At 59.5% G+C, this 14,728-nt stretch overlaps 1 protein-coding gene across 5 annotated transcripts; it reads right to left on the reverse strand.

The window, feature by feature from the left end:
- Positions 1-340: 340 nt before the first annotated feature.
- On the reverse strand, positions 341-14,505 carry TBKBP1 (TBK1 binding protein 1). Of its 5 annotated transcripts, none has more exons than XM_041726647.1 (8): positions 14,229-14,505; positions 12,028-12,287; positions 11,556-11,678; positions 11,209-11,313; positions 10,013-10,193; positions 9,240-9,415; positions 8,974-9,035; positions 341-642 (listed from the first exon to the last, which is right to left on the reverse strand). In XM_041726647.1, exons 2-8 carry the CDS (start codon positions 12,250-12,252, stop codon positions 498-500), a joined length of 1,017 nt encoding a protein of 338 aa, XP_041582581.1. In that variant the 5' UTR covers positions 12,253-12,287; positions 14,229-14,505; the 3' UTR covers positions 341-497. The 5 variants fall into 5 exon arrangements, with proteins under 5 accessions (XP_041582581.1, XP_041582582.1, XP_041582580.1 ...); XM_041726648.1 differs by lacking the exon at positions 14,229-14,505 and adding an exon at positions 12,693-12,830; XM_041726646.1 differs by lacking the exon at positions 14,229-14,505 and having other exon boundaries at positions 11,209-11,307; positions 12,028-12,686.
- Positions 14,506-14,728: the final 223 nt, after the last annotated feature.

Here is a 14,728-nt window from a genome sequence, read left to right on the forward strand (position 1 = left end):
AGCTCAGCCCCAGCTCAGCCCCAGCTCAGCCCCAGCTCAGCCCCAGCTCAGCCCCAGCTCAGCCCCAGCTCAGCCCCAGCTCAGCCCCAGCTCAGCCCCAGCTCAGCCCCAGCTCAGCCCCAGCTCAGCCCCAGCTCAGCCCCAGCTCAGCCCCAGCTCAGCCCCAGCTCAGCCCCAGCTCAGCCCCAGCTCAGCCCCAGCTCAGCCCCAGCTCAGCCCCAGCTCAGCCCCAGCTCAGCCCCAGCTCAGCCCCAGCTCAGCCCCAGCTCAGCCCCAGCTCAGCCCCAGCTCAGCCCCAGCTCAGCCCCAGCTCAGCCCCAGCTCAGCCCCAGCTCTGGAAGAGAAGCGGGACGGGGCGGGTGGGTGGACGGACGGTGGCGGGAGAGCGGGCGTCAGAGGCGGGAGCCGCGGCCGCCAGCGCCCCGCTGCCGCCCCCCTCGGCCCCAGCTCCGGGCCTCCCCTGCCCCGCCCCAGCTCAGCCCCAGCTCAGCCCCAGCTCAGCCCCAGCTCAGCCCCAGCTCACCGCCACTCCGGGCCTGCTCCTGCAGCAGAGTCCTCAAGATCCTCCCCTGCAAGGAACTCAGCTCCCGAAGCCGGCCCAGCTCCTCAGTCAGCTCCGTGTAAGCCAGCGCCAAATTCACCCTAAAAGGCATCCCCAGGCAAGGCTTGACCCTGAGGTCAGAGGGCAGGGAGTTGAGGAAGGGAAGGGAGGTGGCTTTACTGTCACCGCTGTGGAGGGAGAACTGGCTGTGCCCCAACCTCTGGCTCTCCTGGGGCCCTCCTACCCCAAGGGAGAAATCCTCTTGGGCTTTACCGTCTACCTCAAACACTGCCTCTTCCAGGGAGCCTCCCTCTCTTCCCAGTGAACCTTACCTTAGGCTAGGGCTGTGGCTCCCAGACCACAGGCTGGGGAGCTCAGTGATTCCAAGGGGTCCCTGAATCCATGTGTTCACCAAGCACTGCCTGTAGCCTGAGCACATCTGATACAGGTGTATGTGAATGTTTTTCTAATCTATGCAGAAGCTGTGGTGACAGATTCACCAAAAAAACGGCACTGTATTTAGAGTGGCTTTTAGTTAACTGTGAATTTTCTCAAAGAGCGAATACTAAAAGTGTGAGTACAAACTGTGTGTTGGGGGCAGGAGTCCGTGAGGAGTCCTCACCATTGAAAGGCCGGGGACCCCAGTGTTGTACCGCCTAAGAAGACCCCCTTTCGTAAGTAAAGACATGGCCTTCTGGCTCGGCAGAGGAGCCAAGTGATAAGCTTAAACCCAAGTCCACCAAGTTCTCAGTCCACTGCCTCGCATCCGTGTCAGAGCTGCCCCTAAGAGTGGTGCACCTCCCGGGATCTCCAGGGAGTCCTTCACACGGAGGTCTTTGTGAGCAGTGGCTACATACCGCACACCTCCAGAGGGTGCCACGCACAATAAGCACTTATCAGAAATTGCCCTGTTCTGGAACTGCATTGGCAGTTCTTCAAAAGGGAGCATTATATCACTGTATTTATATTCCCAGTACCTTGCCCAGGCCTGGCACCCAGAAGATGGTTGGGAAGTAAAGAATGAGTTAAGCCTCCCTATCCGTTTGCCTTTCTTCTTCCCTTTCTTCCTCCCACTGCCTCCTGGGCACCCACCTGCGTGGAGCTGGAACAGGCTCTGAACTTAGCAAAGACTTCACCCACTTCCTTTTCTCTTCCTTTCTCTTTGGGTCACTCTGACCCAGGACTACAGAAGGTTCTCTCTCTCAGCACTGACCCTCCCCTCTCCCAGCCTGGGCTGTACACCACCAGGGAGCCCTTCCTGACCTCACATGCCTCTCTGTGGTCGCCTTGTGTCACTGCTTTCATCTGTTTGGGGCTTGGACACACAGCCTGCGAGGTGGGGGCTTGGTTTCCTTGGATCTCCCTGCTCCCTCACCAAGTCCAGAAGGGACTCCTGAACTTTGTGGAAGGTAGGGCTGGAGGGAAGTGGCAGGGAGAGGCTCAGCCACTCCAGAGGATCTACTCCCAGGGGATGCCCTCTTGCTCCAAAACCTGAGGAGCCTGTCCCTATTCTGATGTAATGGTCACGGGAGAGAGGATGTATGTGCAAGGGAGGGAGTGAAGGCTGGAGTGAGGCCAGTTGAGTGTGAGGAACGGGGTGTGTGTGTGTGTGTGTGTGTGTGTGTGTGTGTCCCTGGAGGAGAGAAGGGGAAGTCTTGAGGTTAGGGCTTCAGAGGGCAGGAAAAGCTGAGGTGCAGAGGGTAGATAATGACTGAGCTCCTTCACTCTGCGCTCTCTGCTCACTGGCTGGTTCTCTCTTGCTAGTCCCCGGGGCAAGCTGGGTGATGGGGGAGGCAAAAGCCCCTCCCACAACAAAACTATTTTTAACCCATTTGGGCCAAATCCAAATTATTGCAAAGAGGCTGGGATTCTGGGGGATAAGCCCACTTCCTAGGGAGAGGGCTCACTACCCATGTGGGGATGCACAGGGATGGAAGGGAGCAGAGAGGAGGAAGTCCTTTGGGGAACCCTGGCCGAGGTGCTGGAGGCTCAATCCCATCACGTCTCAGCCCTCGTGTGATGTGTCCTGTGTTCCCTGACCTTAATCTCATGGGTCTTTGGGAAGAAATGGCATCTCCCCCATCAGACCAGAAGGTCCAGCTTGCGTGTCCCACGTTAAACTGGGGACTCCCCAAAGACAGGCTCCCCTCTGCAGACTGGGCAAGGAGCTCTGTCTCCCCATCAGACTGGGGGCTTTGGAGCACCATGCTGACCCCTCGGTGGTGGGAGCAGGAGGAGGCTCTGAGCAGGGCACTGATGGGAGCATCTCCCCTCTGACTAGCAGCCGCTAGTTTCTCTCCCCATCCGCCTATACTGCTGTATCTCAGTGACAGATACAGGTCGTTGCCTTCACACCCTGGTTTGGAGATCTCACCTGCCACACTCAGTTCCCGGGCTCCTATCTCTCCACTTGCCTTCCTCCCCTTGTCAGGAGCTACCCCAGTTCCTACTGCCCTGCTCCTGACACCCTCCTCACAGAAAAACAGACAGGCCAGCAGGAAGTAGAGGGAAGAAGCCCAGAGCCCCGAATGCCCAGCCCCTCCCCAAGCTCTGCCCAGGTACTGGGAGAGGGGGCTGGTGAGGGCAGGTGAGGATCTTCCTCCTGGAGCACCCGGCAGCCTCATGGGCAGCCTCACAAAGATGTCTAAGACTCCCCTGAGCAAGGTGGTGGGGCCTGACCTCCTGACATCCCCTGGCCCTTAGGAGCTTCAGGACCGCCCCTATCTTCAAGCATCTCTTCCCACCTCAAGATGCACAGGCCCAGGCTGCTAAATTCGCTAACGACCTGAATGACTCACGTTAGAAAACACTGCCAATTCAGTGGAAAAAAAATCTCAACTTCACAACACAACCAAGGCTTGCGCACATGTACCTGAATACACATTCCATTTCCTGGCTTCCCGGCCCACACCTGAATGCTAGTTCCCACCATCACGACTGTTTGGGAAGCATGGGTCAGGTGAATGGCAGCCGATCGCTGCTCTGGAGCACCTTTTTATCGCTTAAAGTATGGGGGAAAGTTCTATCTACATCTCTAAGAACCTGGGAGGGACCTAGGGAGAAAAGAATGATAGATGATCTTTATGAGTGCTTGACACGGGCCTGGCATCATGCTAAACAACATTCCTGAATCTTGCCAACAACCCGACAGTGTTGCCACTCCTCTCTCATGTTACAGATGACAAAAGTGAGGCTTACAGAGTCATCAAGCTGAGGAGCAGTGGAGGTACTGAAACAGAGCTCTGGCCCCCAGGCCACTGACTGCTAAGCAATGTACTGCCTTCCAAGAGGATCAGGAAGGGGTGGGGGACAGGAAAGTGGCAGAAGGGAAAGATGAGGAGGCAGCGGCTGGGGAGTTCCACAATAGCCTGAGCATCACCACCCCTGCCCCCAGAGAGAAGAGGAAGGTGATAGACGTTATGGGAAGATCAGGGCTATTAAGAAGCTGGCTCAAGGTCACAGAGCCGTGGTGGCACAAAACAGGGATTCAGACCTGCTCTTGGCACCTCAGCCTGCTGAGCTGGCACCTCAGAGGAGCCAGAGTGCAAATGACAGAGCTGGCAGGAAGGAGGACTCCCTCCGCTGCAGATCTTTCCATCCTTCATTGATTTATCCTTTCATTCATTCTTTCCACGAATAATTCAGGGATCTCAAAATTTCATCTAGAAATAATGATCTTTATGGTGATTGATAAAGCAATTGAGATGAGGACAGTCAGGAACCAGAACATCCTTCTCTGCTGAGAGGCTTTTCTACCCCAAACCAACTGTGAGGCACATGGACTTGGTGGTGCCTTCCAGGGAAGTTCACTGAGTGCCCATGCTGGGTGGACCACCATGAGGGCCAGCGCGGGGCCATGGGATTGGAACTAGGGATGGACACGAAGCCACAAGCAAGGCTGGGGTCAGGCTCAGATGAGGGCTGGGGCTGACAGTTCCATTTTCCATCAGATCAGGACTGTGGACACAGCTGGGGTCAGGACGAGGGGCAGGGTTAAAGGCAGGGCTGGGATCAGCGTCGGGGTAGGACTGGGGTCAAGATCAGACCAGAGCTGGTCCTGGGGTTAGAATAAGCAGCTGACTCAGGCTCGGGAGGCCAACAGACATCCAGCATTCCCAGCCCTTCCAGCTTTGCCCAGAGCTGCCCCCCACCCCTGCCAGCTGCTCCCAGCCAGCTCAGCCTCGTGGGGGACTTTAGGGACCAAACTTTCCACCACCCACGGGCACACCCAGCATCAGTCTTCCCGCCCGACCCTCGGGGAGGGAACCACAGGCACCCGGCCGTGGAGCGGACTTGAGGTTGCGGGCCACGGGGAGGAGGAAGTCGCTCTGCAACAACTCAGTGCTCTACCACTTCCTTTTAGGCGCCTTGAGCCCCTCCACTCTCCTCAACCAGCTATGACTCGAGGTCCACAGAGCCCCTGGCTCTTCGTGGCAGCCCTGCCACCTTCCCAGCACAGCTCGATGTTCGCTGCATCTGGAGAGCCTCCCCAGCTACCACTCAGCCCAGCAGCTCGCACTGGGCTGGGAACCAGAGGGCCGGTGTGGGGAGGGGTGGGGCACATGCATCCCAATTTGCCCAGGACTCAGGATCATCCTGGCTCACACCACTTGCCCAAGCGTAATTACTAAGGTTTTGAAATGTTTACATGTTGAAAATTTCACTTTCAGAACTGATCAGGTTTGGTCAAAAAAATCATCTGATCATCCCTCGTCCGAGAGCCTCCTACCTGAGGAAGAACCTGAACCAGAAAGATACCACAGAGGTACTATCGGCTCATCTGCTCAGGACCCACTTTGTATTTTCACACTTAACTTCCTTGAACCTCAGTTTGCCCAGCAGTAGAAGGGGACAATGCCCCCGCCACATCCTCTGGGAGAGGATGAGTTTGTAGGTAAACTGCCTCACCTAAGGTCCTGCATGGACATGGACATGGACGAAGAATCAGGAGTGCCCAGGACACAGGTGGATGAAAACAGAAATTCAATTTGATTCTTTTTTGGAGGTACCAACCAACTCAATGACTCTGGCTTAAGAATGAAGGGAGTGTACACCACTTCCCATCCAGGAGACTGTGGGGAAGAGCTGCTCTCTGCCTTCCTGGCAAGGGAAGAGTCAGAGGCAGATTCAAAGCCCACCAATCCCTCAGACCACAATGAGAGCTGCTCCTCACCCTTGGGGAGTCCCAGGGCTGCAAGTGCTCAGGGGTTAATTCCTGTGAGCACCCTTGCCCTGGCTGAAGGAGATTTGAAAGAAAGGAAGTAGGGAGGGTGAGAAGCGTGAAGGGGGAGGCCCTGGGCCTGCTGGTTCTGGGGCATGAAACTAAGTTCAGGGTACATGGGGACGGGGGTCTCCGACTTCCGTCCTGACCCACCCCACACTGCCCTTGACCTCTGTGCAGAGTTTCCATCCTCTCTCTCCGAGTTCACACTTCTCCCCCACCACTAACCGCAGCCCACGCAGAGGCTTGTGGGCGGAGAGAGGGCTGTGGGGGGGGGGTGGCGGAAAAGAGCCAGGGCTGCAGCACTGAGCCCCCAACATCGGGGGGGAAAGCAAGCCCTATGGTTCTCTCCCTCATCGCTCACAGTGAGCCCCCATCTTCTCTCTGGGAGTCCCCCTCCGTCACTGGGCCCTCACTGTCTTCACGGGCCTGCCTACTTGAGCCCCCAGCCCCCTCAACGAACCCCAACTCCACAATTTCCCCTCCGCCCTCAGCACTAGCCACGCCCTCAGAAGGGCCACACCAGGACCTATGACTGAGCTGGGCTCAGAGGGGAGGCAGCTGTGGGTTCTGCGCACCCACCTTGACTGAGACCCCCCCTCCTCCTAGGGTCTTTACCTCCCTGTGCATCCTAAGGAGTAGGCTGGTCTTCACTCTCACCCTCCCTCGTCATTGCCTTTGGTCCCTGACTGACCTCCAACACCTCTTCTTCTGGGACACTCTGTCCCTTGGGCACCAGCCACTAGGTGCTGGGCTGACCAAATAGCAGGGCAATCGTGACCGGAGGTCAGACCCGGAGGGTGGCAGAATGGCTTGGTCTGGTCTGGACAGCCACTTTCAGAGGTACACTAATGACCAGAGCTGGCGGACTGGGGACTGGGGACTGGGATGGGAAGGACTGGAAATCCTTGGGGCCCAGACTGCCTCACAAGCCTGTCTCTTCAGCATGGGTAGGACCACTGCAGGGAGAGTAGAGGGAATTAATCGCAGTGGCAGTATAAGGGAGGATATTTTAACAGGACTCCCAGAGTAAAACTGGCTGCCCTAGAGGTATCCAAACTGAGACAGGTAAGCATGTTGCAGGAACACACAAGGCTCCCACAGATGGGCAGCCTGGATCCAGGGATTTCCCTCGCCCCCCTGTGCGTAACCTAGCCCTGCAGTCCTCTCCTAAGAAAGTCCACAGGGACAGCTCCCACTAGCCTGGATGGTCTGGACGAAGTGGAAGGAAGAGGAGGGGCTGCTGGGGGAAAGTGAGCTGAGAGCAGGTGACTGAGGCTTCAGGTGGGAGGACAGGGGAGGGAGCACTCGGGAAGCAATTACCAAAAGGAGCTGAGTTTATAAGAAAATAAAACTGCTGGGGGAGTGAGGACTTCCTCTGAGAATTAACTCTTGCCAAGCTGGGGCTGTCCAGAAATGCTCTGCTTGCAAAAAAGTGTGAAGCCTGGCAGGCAGAGCCTGGCTGGCTCTGGGGTGAGAGGTCCAGAAGGCACCGATGCAGAGTCCCAACCGTCGGGATGGAGGGGAGGAGCCGGAGGTCACCTCTGGTAAGAGTGGCTCCGGCCAGCCCCTGGGCAAAGCCAAAGCGCAACTTCCTCAAGCCAAAGGGATGGGGTGGGAAGGGAAGGGAAGGGGCTGTGCTGGCCACAGGGGCAGGCAGCATGGACGCTCTGATCTCTACCAGCACCTTATGGGAGGAGTTCTTTCTTTCGCTCACTTACAGCCCTGGCCCCTTGGAATCCACCATTCCTTCTTTGGCCTCCCACCCTTATCACCTTCCTCTCACATCTCTCAGTAATGACTGACCTCTGAGTCTACAAGGGAAACCTGGGGTCACAGAGCTGAAGTCGGTAAAGCAAAGCCACTCAGCATCCCTGGGAGGATTCAGAGCCTGGCTGTTCAGATTCCAGCCCTGCCAAAAAAGTCCTCTCTCTGGATTCCACCAGCTAGAGGAGCCTTCACTGCTGGTCTGCTAAGAGGGGGTTGGACTCACTGAGCCATAAAAGGCTCCGTGCTATAACTTTTGAGGCAAACTAGGCTTCTAGAATGTGTGTGTGTGTGTGTGTGTGTGTGTGTGTGTGTGTGTGTTCTGAGTTTGGGCACATGGGCTAGGATGGGCTCTGAGCCTCAGCCACAAGCTAGGGTGCACCCGCTGCACAGGCACCCCAACACCACCTAGCAGCCTAGCTGAGGGATCCCACCTACCAGTCCCACAAATTAGGTTCTCACACCCCACTACTATCACAGCTCCACCCAGGCCCTTACCCCAGGGTGCAGAGAGAAGTGAGGGGTACCCCCAGGTGGCCAGAAGCTGGGAGGAAGGTGAGAAGGAAGCCTGCTGGAAGGAGGACCCCTGAGGTCCTGTAGCTGGGGATACTGTGGGATGGAGATTTCATTCCCATCCCTCTCTGGGCCCTGGCCCTCCCCTCCAATGAAAGTATGGAGCCTGTGCCACAGGACTGGTTTCAGGGGAGAAGGCTTAGGCGGAAGAAGGTTTGTGCTCTACTTCTCAGAAAGCGGGAGAGGATGAGTTCAGGGTGCGGATGTGAAAAGCATCAGGCTCACTATCAGGCTGCCATCGCCCTCTCTCTTGCTGCCCAGTGCTGCCCTAGAGGCCCCCACCATTCGACTCCCCACTGATGGAGCTCCATCCCTACTCCCTGCTGCCCTTCCCTCCCAGCTGGATTTCCAAGGGACACCCCAGCAGAACAGGCTCTCATTCCCCTCCCTGCAGCTACAGAACACAGTAAGCCCCTCTTCTCAGCCTCAGCTCTCTCCTGAAACAGGAAACAAGGCACCACAGATCCTGAAAGAGACCACCTTCTTCCTCCTCACCAGGGAGGGAACAGTTAACCCAACGAACTAGCCTTGTAACTGGGAGAGAAAATGGGGCCCCAGAGAGGCCTAAAAACTCACCACGGGACACAGAACACAGCAGTAAAACTGCTGAAGAAATCTCTCAGCCCCTGATACCTCACGGAGACGTAAGTTTGGGTGCCAGAAGAAAGCAAAGGCAACATCCCAGAACTTCACCTCCTTCCTGTAAAGGATGCAAAGCCACACAAGCCAGCCAAACCCCACTGCCCTGATGCTAGAAAACAGGGCCTCTGAGCAACAGAACAGGAGAAATGAACCAAAAGGGGGACCTGGGAAATGCCGTCCCCAGGGCACAGAGATTATTAAGAGAGAGAGGATTTCAGATGGGACTTACTGATCATCCCCGACTCTTTTCACCCATGCCATGTCCCGCTCTGTCTGATTGGAGGCAAGATCCTAGGAAGGAAGATTGAGGTCAGATGCCAGATGCCAACATAACCTTGCCCAGCCCCCCCCACATACACACACACACCGCCGTTTACCATTCCCAGGGCCAGTCTATACCCAGCGAGGAAGTCCTCTAAAGGCTATTTGCTGCAGCCCCCAGGCCTCTATGGAGCTCTGGGCAGGGTCCTAGGTGCCAGTGCCCCTGCCCTTTACCTGGGCCCGGCTCTCTTGCAACTGCTTCAGCTCCCCCTGCAGCCGCTCGCACTCAGCCTGGAGCTGTTCCTCCCGAAGCTGAGCCCCCCGGGCCTCGCCCTGGGCAGCCTCCAGGGCCTCTTCCAGCCGCCGTCGCTCCAGCTCACTCACACTGGCTGTGGGGCCTGGCCAGCCTGCTACCAGGAGGGAGGATAAAGTCAGGCTAGATCTGGCTGCTGGGACCCTCCACTGACTCCCAGAGCAGAAGAGATTGAAACAGGTGAGCGTGGCAGCATGAGAGATCCAAAGGGGCCAGCCAGAGGCCAGGTACCCCAAGATGCCTCTGCTGAGAACCATAAAGAAGGAGGGCCTGAGCTGCTGCTTCTAATCTTCCTGGAGGCCAGGGACAAAATGATACTGTGGCCTCATATAGGGCTTCCCGGGCCACATTCAAATCTCCAAGCATCCTCTGGCCTCTGCTAATCAACACCTAGGACAGGATGGGGATTCTGAGTACAGGTGCCCTCTGCTGACACACACGAGAACTGCATGGGGGTAGCCAGGGAAAGCCGGTGGTAAGGGAGGGGGTGTTGATGGGAGACACTGGGTAAGGGAACAGGTGGAAAAGAGGTAATTACGGGAGGTAATTACGGTAATTAAGGGAGAAATTTAAGACATTATAGTGGGGTGTCAACTATCAATCCCAGAAGGGAGAGGTGTCCAATGATGCTGAAACGGGGGGGGCAGGCTTGGGGACTCTAGGGCAGGAACATCGGGGGTCGTAGAGATCTCACCGTGACTCAAGCCAGATCCTCCTCTCAGTGCCAAGTAGTGCAGGTCCAGATCAGCACATGGTGGGCCAGGGGTGGGCGGGGGGCTGGGGCTGGGGAAGGCAGCGTCCCGGAGACTTTGCTGCTGTCGTAGCTGCTGTTCAAGGCCACAGATCTGCCGCAGGTGGGTCTCCACCAGGGCCCTCTGCGGGGAGAGACAAAGGGGTAGGGTCTGTGCGGGACCAGGGAACCCCTGAAGGCTTCACAAACCCAGGATTCCCCCACTTCTGGGAAGCCATCCCTCCTAAACTGAGCTGAGGCCCCAAGTCACACATCCCCACTGCACTCTAAGTGGCCACGAGTGTGAGGTCTTGTCTCCCAACAACTGCAATGCAGATGTTTCTGGCTGTTGCCCCTTTGCAAGGTCAGAGTTAATGCCTCTTCCCCGTCATGAACACACGGGACACTCAGAAGACCACAGGACCCCTCCATCCAAACAGAGCCATCCCCTCAGAAGCATAAGGACTTCTATTTCCAGATGTGACAACCATTCTGGACTTTACCTGTCTCATCTATAACACGGGGATAACCACACTTACCTCGTAATTTTGTTATAAGCATTAAAATGAGTAAATGCATTCTAAAGTGATCACATCAGTGCTTGGCACACACTAAAGGCCATGTAGAGTGTTTATGATTCTTAAGGCAGAGCATTTTTACACAGATGCCCCGGAACAACTCAGCAATGCTGTTACCATGTGCCCTTTTCAGGGGAGGGACAGAGGCTAAGCGACTGGATCCAGGTCACAGGCAGGAGTTGGCAGAGACCGTGCGCTCTGACTCTGACGCCTGCCCACCTGCTCACACACGTGGCCATCCCCCTACTCAGAATCGCACACCCTCGGAGACCCATCCCAGCAGTCACAGAGACCCAATGACCTCTGCCCTCACTCACACAGCCTTCCAGGCACAGTGCCCCAGGCACAGAGTCGGCTCAGCACAAGACCCAAACATATGCGGAGGCCCAGTCTGCTAGGCTGCGTGGCCAGGGTGTGCTGGGAGTCACTCGCAATTTGTGTGACACGCTCAGCTCCACTCACCAGGGGGATGGGCACTCAGAGACACACAAGAACCCAGAGACACACACACACACGTAGGGCTGCACACCGTCACATGACAAAGGTCACACCCTCAAGCACCCCCAGCTCCCTGGGCCTCACCATCTCCCCCAGCTCGGTCTCCAGGTCGCTCTTCTCCACGCAAAGTTTCTCATAAGCCTGGATCATCTCCCCAAGCTGTTCCTCCTGTTCCTTATTCTTCTGCAACTGGATGGGGCCCGGAAGGAGGGGAGGGCATGCCACCGTCAGGCCATCCTTGATGTGGGAGCCCAAGAGCTCCCCGAGCCTCCCGCCCACATGGCCAGCACCCAGTGGAGGGGTGGGAGACGCCCAGCCCATTCTAGGGGAGACTGCGGCCACCTCTGATCAAGGAGACAGGGGCTGGGGTGTGGGGGAGGTGTTAGAAACACCGTGAAGCAAGGAGCTCAGGGAGCCCAGCCTGGGCTTACCTCATGCTGGAACTGGTTGAGCCGTTGCTGCAGGCTGACCTTCTCCATCTCCAGCAGGGAGCCATCCTTGATTTCATACAGGGAGAAGCCGTGCTCCTCTCCAAAGTCGTTGATCAGCGGGTACTGTGGGCAGGCAGGCCTTCAGGAGAGCTGGCACCCAGCTCCCTGGCCGGGCTTCAGCCTACGGCGGGCCCCCACCCACAAACTGCCTTGAAGTCCTGGTCTCTCCATCCCCTGCTCACACGGGATCCACACAGCCTGGAGGCATCTCCCACCGACCACATCTTGAGATCCAAGGTCCCACCCCTTTGGCCATCAGGATGCTTTCCTGACCCTTCCCATCCCTCATGGGAGACCCTCAAGTTCCTGAGAGTGTGGATCCTGGACTCTCTTTGGGATTCCTGGCCCTCGGCGGCCCCCATCCCAACACACACACAGCCAGCCCCCCGCCCCATCTTCTCCAAGTTCTGACCTTGATCTCGTAGACTTTGAGACGGCGTCGGAGGGTGGCATTCTCCCTTTCCAGGCCTCCCAGTCGCTCCTTGATGTCCCCATAGGCTGTGATGAGGGCAAAGTGGGAGGCGGAGCACATGTCCCCCCCCAGCGAGGGGTCTCCTGGGGCATCCAGCCACACCTCACTGGGCCCCAGTGCCTCCTGGGTCAGGATGCTGATGTCATCTTCAAACATGGACTCCATGGCAAGGGCCCGCGCCTCGGCCCCCACTGGGCCTCCTGGGAGAGCAGGAGCAACGGTGGAGAGGGCAGCCTGGAGATTGTCCCTGATACCCCCACGAGCTGGGCCGAGGAACGCTGTGGCCGGGAATGCTGTGGCCCGCCCAGAGAGGCAGCTGGGGAGCTCCCATCCCATCTCCTCCCCAAACTACTAAGCCCTGTCTCTTCTGCGGCCTTTAGGGGAAGGGGCTACAACCAGCCAAAGACTTGGGGGTTAGAGGAAGGCCAAGAGGGCCAAGTAAGCCAGGCTGCCAGCAGCAGGGAAGAGTTCCTCCCAGAACTCAGGGAGACCTGTGGACAGGAAACGACTGCCTTCCTGTCAGGACCCTGCCAGGGACTGCCCTGATGTACTCAGCCCCCCTTCACCCCCCAGGCCTCAATTCCCCAAGCACCTCCCCCAAGTACCTCCAGGCCAAGTTCATTCCCGGCCTCTGGCGCAGCCCCCCTCCTCCCTAAGCCCCAGTGCTTCTGGGAGAGTCAACCCCACCACAGCCAGGGCCGGCCTCTGTGGGGACCCCACCCAACTTCCCAGCTTCTTCCTGCAGGATCCCAGAGTTCAGGAAAAGGAAGTGCCTCCCCCACTCACACCAGAGCTGTGGCAACCCTCCAGGCCTTCCTCGCCTCTGACCTGGGACCCACAGGAAGTCCTCCCAGAGTGTCAGAGGGAACAACACCGTGGGGAGGAGAGGGGAGCCCTGCGAAGGGGCTGCCCAAGAATTCCCTAGCCCGCCAATGTGTTCCAACATAGGGGAATGGGGAGCCCTGAGAGGGGGCAGGAATGACTCAGGGCTCAGAGCGAGTAGGCGAGGGGGTGCGTGTGTACTTCTCCCGGGCCTGTTTATGAATGTGTGTCTGTGGTTGGCATGTGTGGGGGGGAGTGTGTGTGTCTGTGAATGAGTGTAGGTGTGTCACAGTCAATGAGCGCCTTCGCAGGGCTGCGGCTGGGGGTCGGAGTGGAGTTGGGAAGTGGCCCGGAGGCCGCGCGCGCGTGTGTGTGTGTGTGTGTGTGTGTGTGCACGCGTGCGTGAGCGTGTGTGAAGGGTGGGCACGTTCGGGGCCGTGTGTCACGTGAGGCACTATGGGAATGTCCGAGGTGTGTGTGCGCGCGCGCCGGGGCGTGTGTGCGCGTAGGAAAGGGGGCTCGGCTCGGCGTGGGGTGCGAGTTGAGACAGTGGGGTCCGCGACCTCCCACGGCGGCGGCAGGAGCCTGGAGTGAGGAGGGCTCAGGCCTGGGCCCCCACCCCCCACCCCCACCAAGTACCAGGCAAACGCGTGTGACCGGGTCTGAGTAAGGAGTGTGTGCGCGTGTTTGTAGGGCCGGCCCCACCTTTAACCCCTTGCTCCCCGGGCAAATCCCCTCCCCCAACTCCGCCCGCCAGCGCTCACCACACCCCCTAGCCCCCAGCCCGCCAGCCACCTCGGGCCCAGCCCCACCGGCGAGGGCTCCGTGCCCTGGGCCGCCCCACAGGCGCTGCCCTCCTCCGCACTGCCCCCCGGCCCGGCGGCGCCGGCGGGGAGCCGCGGAGGGCGGCCGGGGAGGGAGTGCCCGCTCGGCCCCGGGCCCCTCCTGCGGCCCCTTTAAGGGCCGCCCTTTAAACCCCTTTAGCTCGGCCGACAGAAATTGTCGCCCCTCCCCTCTCGGGGGCCGAGACCACGCAGCCCCCTCCCCCACTGCCGGCCGAGCCCCGGCCCCCAGGCGGCCGTCCCCGGGCCGGGGAAGGGGGCTCCCGAGGCGGTGCGGCCTGAGGAGCGGCGGCGGAGGGGGAGAGGGAGGGCGGCGGGGGGGACGCGGGCGGCCGGCGCCGGACCCTTCCCCTCCTGGGCCCGCCGGGGCCAACTCGCGGCCGAGCGCCCGCCCCCTTCCTGCGGCCCACCCTGCGACCCCGGGGCCGGCCCGGGCGCCGCTGCCCTCCCCCCGCCCCAGCCCCGCCGGGGACTCACAGCTGCTGCCGGTTCCTGCTTGTAATCGCAGCTTACCCCCTCCGCCTGCTCCCTCCCCAGACGGGCACCGGTGCCCCCACCCCCCTGGCACCGCGCTCCGCTCTCGCCCTGTCGCCGCCGCCGGGTCTCTCCCCACCCCCCACCCCTCCCCCCAGCCCCCCTCCCTCCCGCCCGCCCCGCTCCTCCTCCGCCGCCGCCGCTGCCTCCTCCTCCTCCCCGGCTGCTCCGGGTTTCTCCAGCTGGGAAGGCGCCCGGGACCCCGCGGCCGCCGCCGCCGCCACCACCACGTGGCGAGGGGCGGCCGGCCCCCGCGGTGCGGCGCGGCCTGGCAGCGCGCCCGGCGCCCCCCCTCCCGGCTCCCCGCCGCGCCCGGCCCGCGCGCTCCGCGCCCCCTCCCCGACGCCTCCCTAACGCAGTGTGGCGTGGCGTGGCGTGTGTCGGGGGCGCCTGCGGCCGCGCCAGGGCTCGGGGACTCGTGGCGGCTTGCGTGGGGGCTGCAG

Source organism: Vulpes lagopus, chromosome 12 (genome assembly GCF_018345385.1).
Source record: "Vulpes lagopus strain Blue_001 chromosome 12, ASM1834538v1, whole genome shotgun sequence".
NCBI classification, from domain to species: domain Eukaryota; kingdom Metazoa; phylum Chordata; class Mammalia; order Carnivora; family Canidae; genus Vulpes; species Vulpes lagopus.

Excerpts from the sequence above, each read along its gene's own strand:
- TBKBP1 (XM_041726644.1), bottom strand. The coding sequence starts at position 12,423 with ATGGGATGGGAGCTCCCCAGCTGCCTCTCTGGGCGGGCCACAGCATTC. Across the intron at positions 11,679-12,027 it reads TCAAAGTCTACGAGATCAAG|TACCCGCTGATCAACGACTT; the intron begins GTCAGAACTTGG and ends GCCTGCCCACAG. Across the intron at positions 11,314-11,555 it reads TCAACCAGTTCCAGCATGAG|TTGCAGAAGAATAAGGAACA; the intron begins GTAAGCCCAGGC and ends GGCCCCATCCAG.